We start from the raw sequence: 8,924 nt of genomic DNA, 5'->3' as shown, positions 1-8,924 counted from the left end.
TGCTGGAAGGGCTTTGAATCACAGTAATGTTAATTATTTAATAATAAAAAGAGTTCTAATTCTTTTGCCGATGTCTCCTGAGGGTTTTTCTGTGAACTTCACACCTTCCCTAGGGTTTGAACGCATCCTGTCCCCACCACCACCACTCTTTTCACTGGCTTTTTTTCTATTTTTTCTTCTTTCTAACCTTACACAAGTGCCTTTCCTCCCTGCAAATGCTGGCCCGGGGGGAGGCAGCACCAGCCAGAGCCCTGCAGTGACATCCTGCTCTTTCCCAGATGTACTTTGCATCTTCCCTGCAACGGGGCATGAATTTCATCACCCCAGCACCCAAACGTGGCTGTGGGGACCAAAGTCACACCCAGGTGGCCCTGGCTGTCTACCACGGCAACTGTCCTAGAGGCAGCCCCCATCAGTGCCAGCTCTAAGCAAGCACAACAAAAGGCAAAGCGTTTTACGTCACCGATTCATTACGGTTAATACCAAACCACAGAAAACCCAAGTGAAGGGAATAAAAGCATTCGAGCCCGCAGCTGTGCCTCCCCCCCCCGCAGAGCTGGAACAGTTACCGACTGCTACACCCAACACGCTTTCCCCAGGGCAAGACGAGAGCCTCGGGACATGGACCTCTGGTGCTCTGGCTACACAATTGGAAGTGTTTGGACCCAACACTCGTCTGCTCTAAGTCGGACCGGCCCTAGGGACCCCGCAGAATCCTGGCACACCTACTGCTAACACTACAGGAGGGGAGTTCAGTGCCTGGTGTCTGGCTGCTTCCTCCAAGGAAGGCTGGAATGCGTTCCCCTTTGGAGGAGCAGCCTCCTTCGCCCAAATGCACAACTTGAATGTCTCCGCGTCTTCCTCCTTGCCGCCGGGGCAGCCCAGCGGCAGCCTCAGGGAAAGCAGAAGGGTTCTTCTCTCACCGTGCAGGGCACCAGAAGCCTCGGGGCACATTGCTTCATGTTGGAAATGGCGGACACGTGTTGGTTTTAACCTGCACCCCATTTATAAACCCTTACTCCAGAAGCACCCTGTGCCAGGTTAAGCCCCTGCAACTGGGGCTTTCCAAAGCAGGGCCTGTCAGTTGCAAGTCAGGGGCTTAAGCACGAGAGGAAAGCAGAACTCCACAATATCAGAAGCATTGAATTAAAAATACACTTTTCCTTTTGCCTGGAAAGCTTTGGAGAGCTTTGACAGCTGGAAAGAGATCAGAGGTCTGCATTTTCCCACGGACGGTTTGGGGGCGGGGGGGGCGGGGGGGGGGGAGCTTTTTTGCTAGTTACTTAAAAAAAGGCGAGGGATGCCCAAGAGCTCCAGCTGCGACACCCTGAGGCTGTTCTCCTGACAGAAGCCTTCCCGTGACTCTTGGCTGGTCAGTTCTACATAAACCCCGTACGCCCCTGGAACTTTAATCACGACGACTAAAAAAAAAAATTCTTAATCATGGGATGCAGCCCAGCCAGCCTGTCCTGCCCCCCAGGCCGAGCCCCAGCCCCGCTGTGCTTGCTGCCTCGCAGGGGGGCAGAAGTCCCAGCAGACGAAATGAGCATCGAGACTGGCTCGCATCCTGCAGCGGCTGAGCAGCAAATCCCTGCTGCACAGGCAGGGAACGGAGCTGGTGTGCACAGCTTCAAACCTGCAAAAACAACTGCGTGTGGCGAGGCCCGAGCGAAGACTGGTTTGCAAGCCTCAAGCTTCAGTGCTTACTTCAACTTTGGCATGCCCTATTCCATTACCCATGGTGATCGTAGTGCAGGGAAAGGCTCTGGCTTAGCCCCAGCTTAACGCTACGATCTTACCTCCCTAATAAAGCTGTAAATAAAGTTGAGGGTGATCGGAACAGAACCACGCGCCAGTCAGAAAAACCAAAGGTTTTTCCTGACTTGCTCAGAGCTTTCACGTTGGGCGAATCACTGCCATGCGCCTAGTTGCCAGGTTTGCTTTATTCTAGCATCACTTTTGCATTCCTACTTGTGCTAATAAGCTTTGGAACTCTGGTACATGAGACAAAACAGAAGATTTTCTTTAAAACAATCCTGTGGGGTTTTTTTCTTTTTAAAGAAAACAAGGGGGGGGCAGGGGGAAAGACAAATCTAAGCCACAGCGAAGGACAGGACCAACACCAGCCCCTGGGAGCAAGCAGCAGTGGGCCTGTGGGAAAGCCAAGGCAGACGAGGAGGCAGCAGACAAGCACAGGTTTTGGCCTTTTCGTTTGGAAAGCACGAGGTGGGGAAAGGCTCATGCCGAAAACTAAACTCCGTGGGCATGGGAATATTGCGCAGTGCCAAAGACCGAGCATCAGAGCGTTCCTGGCCGTCACCTGCAGGTTTCTCTCCTGTGGCCGATGGGAATGCTGGAAGCTTCACATAAAGGCTCTGCCCACCTCCCTGCAGTGCAGGCGCCGCTGCTCCCCTCTGCACTCACGTACACGCTCCGAAGTCCACAGGCTCCTGGTTTTGCACGGACACCGCCACGCTCGCAGCCATACATAGCACGCGCACGTACAGCTACCTGCTGATGGAATGGATGCACCGTGCCGAGACAGCCCGCTCCCCAAGGACTGCCACGAGTAACCACTCGCTCGCAGCCCTCTCCTGCAATTCCGCCTTCCCCTCTGTGTTCCTAGGGAGCAGCTCCCCCACATCGCGCCGGCTACACGTAGCCATGATGAGCGGCCACATGAGTGTCGGCACACGTACAAGATGCTCTGCAGATTACTGAACCCTGATGGTGTGACAGAAAGATCCTCCCCCTCCCCCTTCTTCCCAAACATCACATATCAAAAAAAAAAAAAAATCCTACTGGAAAGTCCTGGAAGCAATTTGGAGTCTGAAATCCTCAAGGCTGCTGACAGGAGAGACCAAAGCGGAGCCAGGCCACAAAGATCCTCTGGAAGGAGAGGTGGTTATGGAGCTGGGAAGGAGGCAGGTGGTGTTCCTTGTTATGGACTGAGGGGCCCAGGCTGGATCCAGATCCCACAGGGAGAGTCCTGGCCCAGTACTAGCCTCTGGGTGCAGCACCAGTTCTGGAGGGAGAGCGGACGGAGGCTCCCCAGCTCTCCAAGGCTGGGGCGAGAGGTCTGGATCAGTCCAGCCCCAGGTCCGAGTCGGACGACGACCTCTCATCAGCCATATCATGGATGGCGTTCTCCATGGGGGCCAGGTTGCCGCTCGGCGTGATGCCCATGGGCTGGATGACTTGCTCTCTGCAGCCAGGGAGAGGGGGGGAAAGGCAACACAAATTTGCAGCAGTCGCTGCAGGAACAGATGAGCACTACAGCAGAAACATGGGGCTTGTGGCAACTGCCCTGAGGCAGCCCAGAACAACCCTGGGCCACCTTCAAGAGTCCCTTTTTAGAAGCGGGGGACAGTTCTAGCCATAAAGCCCCCAGCATGCTGAGGCGATGGCTGGATGCAATCCACAAGTGTTGCCATTCTCAGGTTCCCTGGAATAGGCTCAATTTTAGGGCCCTGTTCCATGTGGTACAGGATTGCCAGAGGAAAACTAGCGCTGGCATCAGTGTTCCTCTCCCTCTAACACACAACGCAGTAAATGTGTTGCCCTTTTCCCCTCCCACCCTTGGGGGTGGCCTGAACTCAGCTGGCAGACTCTGGGTTCTTCTCTGTGGCACCTATTAATGACGGATGAAAGCTGACTGGAGAAAGCACTCCTGCAGGGAAAGGGACTTGGTGCCTGGGGATGCAGCAGGTGCCTGGAACCACAGCACGGGCACAGAGAGGAATTTTGCAGCGTGCCATCACACCGAAGAGGTGTGTGGGGCTTGCAGTGCCTTCCCCTGCACATAACGCAGCCCAGCTTAAGGAGGTATTTCCCTATGTATCTCCCCAGTCTCTCGCATCCCTTCAGGTGGCCTTGGGAAGACGTTCAAAGAAAGGCCTGTGGTAAAAGGCCAATCACAGACATGCAGGTGCTAAGGCAGACATGAACATGCACGATTTTCTAGTACCTGGACAATTTGTCAAACATGTTGACTAACTTCATGGCTTCGTATTCCTTCTGCTCTTCCGTCATCCCTTCCATGGGGTTGGGTAGTTTCTCCTCGACACGTCCTGTCACAGGGTTAATGCTGCAAGAAGAATGGTGAGGCTGGGGCAGAGAAAGGAGGTAAAGGAGAGGAGCAACAACAGGGCTGTTGAGAAACCCTCTTTGCCTCTACTGAGCACAGGAACACAATGGCAAGGCTGGTTGATCACTGCTCCTCGGCTCGTTAGCCTCAAGCGCTATTGCAGCACAACGTGGTGCTTCTGACCTCTGTCTGTAGGTCCCACATAGTCGTCCCTCCTTACAAATCCCTACCATTTCTCTGGTGCGAGCAACATTCCCATCCCGCCAATGCCACAGCGCAGCTTTAAGCCAGATGCACAAGGGCAGACAATGCTTCTTCCCTCTCCTTAAGCCAGGAGGCAAAAAGCTAACAGGGGAAAAAAAAAAACCCAAACCCAACCCATAGACCACGTTGAACAGGATGCTAGAAAGTAAGGGGCCGGCAGTTGAGCATAGTCCTGGCACCCTCCCTGCGTGCCCCTCATCCTCCAGTTACCACCACCCACTAGCAAGCAAAGGGGGGGAAAAAAAAAAAAAAAAAGAAAAGAAAAGAAAAAACCCCAGCTCACTCCAGCAGCACAGAGCTCTGGAGATGGAGAGGAGTAACTGGCACTTCCAAACCTGCTGCAAGAAGGGACCATCCCTTACCCCAGCGCACAGTAAGAGCCTGCCGCTGCACAGAGATGCGCAGATGCCAAAAAAAGGTGTAAGATATGGATTAGTGAGATACACACTGCCACGTGCACACCACAGACAGGTCAGGTGTGGAATGGGCTCTGCCTGAAGGAAGCCACTTTGCTCTAGAGCCTGAGCCCAGCTGCAGGGACCCTATATGTGCACCGGTGACCACCCACACCATGAGCAGCTCAGCCACAGAGGCATCTCAGCCAAGAACAGGTACAGGGGGTGGAACAGGACATCAAAGCTAAGGGTGAAACTGCTAAGTAAAGCCAAAGTGAAAGAGCAGGACAAGGGAGATGGCAGGGAGGCAGCTGAAGAAAGGGGCAGGGCAGGAGTGGGAAGAAGGTGCAGGGAGAGGGGTGCTACAAAGGGGACTTACTTGGGCTTCGCCTCTTTGTACTCCTCAGTGTCTGTGTCTTCATCTTCCGAGTACTCTCCCTCTTCCCGACCACCAGCCATGAGGCCTCGTGCTGCCAGGAGCCCAGCTGCATTCCCGTAGCCCGTGTACTTCACAAACCGTGACACTGCCGAGAGAAGGGGAGAGAGACCATGCTGTGCTTCCCCTCCTGCCTCTCCAGCCCCTCCTGCTCCCCTGTGTCCCAACAGCAAGAGCGGTGCAAGGCCACGGAGACCCAGAAATGCCAAGGCTTCTTTGAACTCTGTGACAGGGAGGGGTGGGGGGTCTGAATGCAGGTCAGGTTGTCTGCAGGGTGTTGGGGCATCCTCCAGCAGAGCTGGCAGGAGGCAGCAACTCCTTCCCACAGCACACTTGGGTAGTCCCTGCTTTTCCCTACTTAGCATATCTGGCCCAAGGGAAGACAGAAGCTCCCATTGGCTGCAAAGGGTCACCCATCCCACGCTCTCTAGCTTGCCCAGAGGCCAGGCTCCAGGACTTGCTGTCACCAAAGCTCACAACAAGCCCCTGCAACTCACCGCTCTCCTTGCAGAGCACAAAGAGGAACTCTGCCGCGCAGTGCTTCACGTCGGTGTCGATGTGGGTCATCAAACGCACCAGCTTGTTCCGCAGCGAGTTCCCCACCTCTGGCCGATTCCTCACGTCCCGGAGCGGTGGCAGCACCTGCAAGGCCACAGTGAGGGGAGATCAGTGGAGCTGAAACAGCAGCGACAGGTCAGACAGGGGAAAATGCATGCAAGTTTTACAAATCGGCTAAAAATAAACCCACAGAGCATGGGAGATGCGGAAAAAACACTGTGGGTACCAAAGGCCTCCACCACCCATACATCAGAACCTGTCAGAGAGGTAGAGGAGGTCTGTTTGGAGGATGGCAATAATCAGGCAGTTTGCTATTCTCCTCTCTCCTCAGCGCAGCATCATTCAACTTTCAGCTGAACCACAGCGTACCTTCGCCTTCAGGAACTTCCTCGTCTGGCGGTGGACTCGGGCACTCTCGGTCAGCAGGTTCAGCACAGGCGTCAAACTCTCCTTCAGCTTGTGTCCCTGCACAAGTGTCCACAAAACAAACACCACATCAGTCACACTGAGCTCAGCTCCTCTGGCCTGTGGTGGAGAACACAAGTGCAGACCATCAGGGACACCAAAGCTTTCCAGCCTCTGCTGCAGGAATTTCAGTGCTTCATCACTCCTCAATCACCATGGTTTTCCACAGCAGCGCTAGAAATATTTGTGCGGGGCATCCAGAGTAGAGGAGTGCTGCAGCAAAATTCAGAGGCCCTTTGGAGTAACTCCAGAGACTGAAAAGCACAGCCAGCTTGAAAATAATGCAGATTCAGGCTTCCAGAAGGTACCAGCTGAGCACTACTTAGTGAAATGGAGCACCGCTATTCCAGCCACCCAGCTAATCATCTACTGCTCAACCAATCTCACTACCTGCAGTCCACAAAGCAACGGCGCAGTCACCTTCCCAGTCAACAGATATTGGTTTAGACCCACCAACCGTAACTGTTTTGCCTCTGCTAAAAACTGCCCCTTCTACACAGGGATCTCTCTGAACTAGCCATGGCTTGCTGGTGCTCCTGCGGTGTTGGTGCTGGGCTTTCAAGGATGAATATAGGCTGAAGGAAAGGTGCCCTGCAGCGAACTTGTGAAAACGAGCAGTGACGAGCTCACACGGCAGCCTCTAGACTTACCCTGTCAAGGCGTCGCTCCAGGAAATCCAGCAGGATGCTGACTGCATCCATGTTGACACCCATGTACTCAAGCGACCCTGGGCGGACTTTTGGGGTCAGGAGGACATCCAGACATTTCAGGGGCAGGTTGCCCAGAAGGTTAACAGTATGACTGAACATATGAAAGAGAAGAGAACACATAGTCACAGATCCTTGTTCACAGAATTCTTCAGCTATCCAGAAATGAAGGTTCATTACAAACTTCCAGGAGCATGAGGACCCCAAGGTCCAAGCTGTCTTTGGGCTGCATCCCAAGCTCCTCACACCAGTGAAAGGGAATAAGTTAATCTGGTTTTTGGGTAGTTGAACTATTTTCTGGGAGTCCAAAGAAACTTCAGAGTCAAATGAGAAACCATCAATCTTGACACAGAGGCCAAGCAGGACCAGCCTGGGCAGTCAACAGTCTGTCTCAGGGTCTCCTGCTGCATCACTCCTTCTCACCTTGATGGTAACGCAATGCATTACTTAGGATTCCTCTGACTACAGTTTTCTTGGGTACAGGACAGTGTCACCTGCTCAAAGCTGACACCTGGATCAATCATGCTCAGCAGTGTTACACAGGCAATTTCTCAGCCTGGCTCAAGAGACAGACAGTTAATTAAGGCCAGCCCATGGACTCTTTCATTAAAAAGTACCAAATATCTGCTCTGGCATGTTGCCCACTGAAGTGGGAGGCCTGATGCAGGATATTGAATTTGGCCCTTGGGGTCAGGCTGGAGAAAACGTTTCCTCCTGTAGACTGGAGGCCGTGGCACATAGAATTTGACTGTGGGAAGGGCAGGGCTATTTCTGAGTTCCAGCAGCATGAGGAACCCACAGGCCAAACCAAAGATGCCTGCTTGTCATCAGTGACCTTGGCAATCACCAAACAAGCAGAGGATGTCAATGCCAAGGTCAAGATCTGCCCTGGGGACGCCTATTTCTAACGAAGGTCATGGCATAGCTGTCTAACAAAGACCTGTGGAACTCCTCGGTCCGATCCTCTCCGTCAGCAGAGATCATGAGGCAGTGGCGCAGGAGGGCACCCAGGTGCCGGTACAAAGCAGCATCTTCCTGGCCCCAAAACAGAAAATGAAAACCTTGATCAGGAAAGGGGATCCTCCACATCCCAGAGCCTGCTGCCTCTGGAGCCACAGCCCCATCCCTCCCTCCAGCAGCTTGATAACTGGCAGCAGAGTATTTAAGTGGACTTGATCAGGAAAGGGGATCCTCCACATCCCAGACCCACAGCCCCATCCCTCCCTCCAGCAGCCTGATAACTGGCAGCAGGGTGGAAGTGCTTTAAGTGGAAGCAGCCTCCCGATTCTCCTTTTGAGGTCAACACATTCCTCCTGCTGCCCAATACTTTTCCCTTCACTCTACAACACTGAGTCAAGGGCTGGAAGAGGCCCCAAAACAGGCCTGTGGATTAGCCAGAGATGTTCTCCATCACACCTTCCTTTGACCTTGTCCAGAAGGTGAAAGAGTGCCAGGCCACACACAGAAGGGAGTCACCTGGGGGGCTCCACTCTCCCACTTGCGCAACAAATCAATCATGTCATTAAGAAGGAAAAAATGCCCAACTTTTAAATTTTAATGCTCTAAAAGTCTTAAGGGCATTGGAGAGAGGTAGTGCTCTGTGGAGGAAGGTCTGGACACACGAGTCTCTTGCCACCCTTACATGCACCCGGGGGCTGCAGGAGGGCCAGCACATAATACAAGGAAATGCAAGTGGCGGAGAAAACCAGTAGTCAAACCACAGCCTGGAGACACGCGAATGCAGCGGGGTGGGATGCCCAAGGAGCTTACCTCATCCACCTCCCTCTTGCTGGAATCAAAGGTGATATTGAAGAGCACTTTCAGGATCTCCATGGCTCGTTCTGTCTCCTGCCGAGGCAAAGGTGGGAGAAGTCCCTCCTCAGTGGCAACTTCGTAGGGGTCCATCCACTTTACGCCAAGGGTCAGCTCCAGGGTATCAGTCATCAGGCTAATGCCCCTGAGCTCTTGGGCTAGCTGCTGCCGGATGTCCACTCTCAGCGCCGTCAGCAGGA

At 53.6% G+C, this 8,924-nt stretch overlaps 1 protein-coding gene across 1 annotated transcript in view; it reads right to left on the bottom strand.

The window, feature by feature from the left end:
- Positions 1–1,522: 1,522 nt before the first annotated feature.
- RIC8A (RIC8 guanine nucleotide exchange factor A) overlaps positions 1,523–8,924 on the bottom strand; it is a 13,058-nt gene continuing 5,656 nt past the window's right edge. Inside the window, 8 exon segments of the mRNA XM_035896071.1 lie at positions 1,523–3,205; positions 3,968–4,087; positions 5,126–5,270; positions 5,680–5,824; positions 6,110–6,205; positions 6,856–7,006; positions 7,853–7,947; positions 8,683–8,924. The exon segment at positions 8,683–8,924 is cut by the window's right edge and continues 38 nt beyond it. Of these exon segments, the coding sequence (XP_035751964.1) occupies positions 3,085–3,205; positions 3,968–4,087; positions 5,126–5,270; positions 5,680–5,824; positions 6,110–6,205; positions 6,856–7,006; positions 7,853–7,947; positions 8,683–8,924 (1,115 nt within the window). The 3' untranslated portion in view covers positions 1,523–3,084.

Source organism: Egretta garzetta, unplaced genomic scaffold (genome assembly GCF_000687185.1).
Source record: "Egretta garzetta isolate BGI_Z169 unplaced genomic scaffold, ASM68718v1 scaffold746, whole genome shotgun sequence".
Taxonomy (NCBI): Eukaryota; Metazoa; Chordata; class Aves; order Pelecaniformes; family Ardeidae; genus Egretta; species Egretta garzetta.
This window is presented reverse-complemented; position numbering and strand designations above follow the sequence as displayed.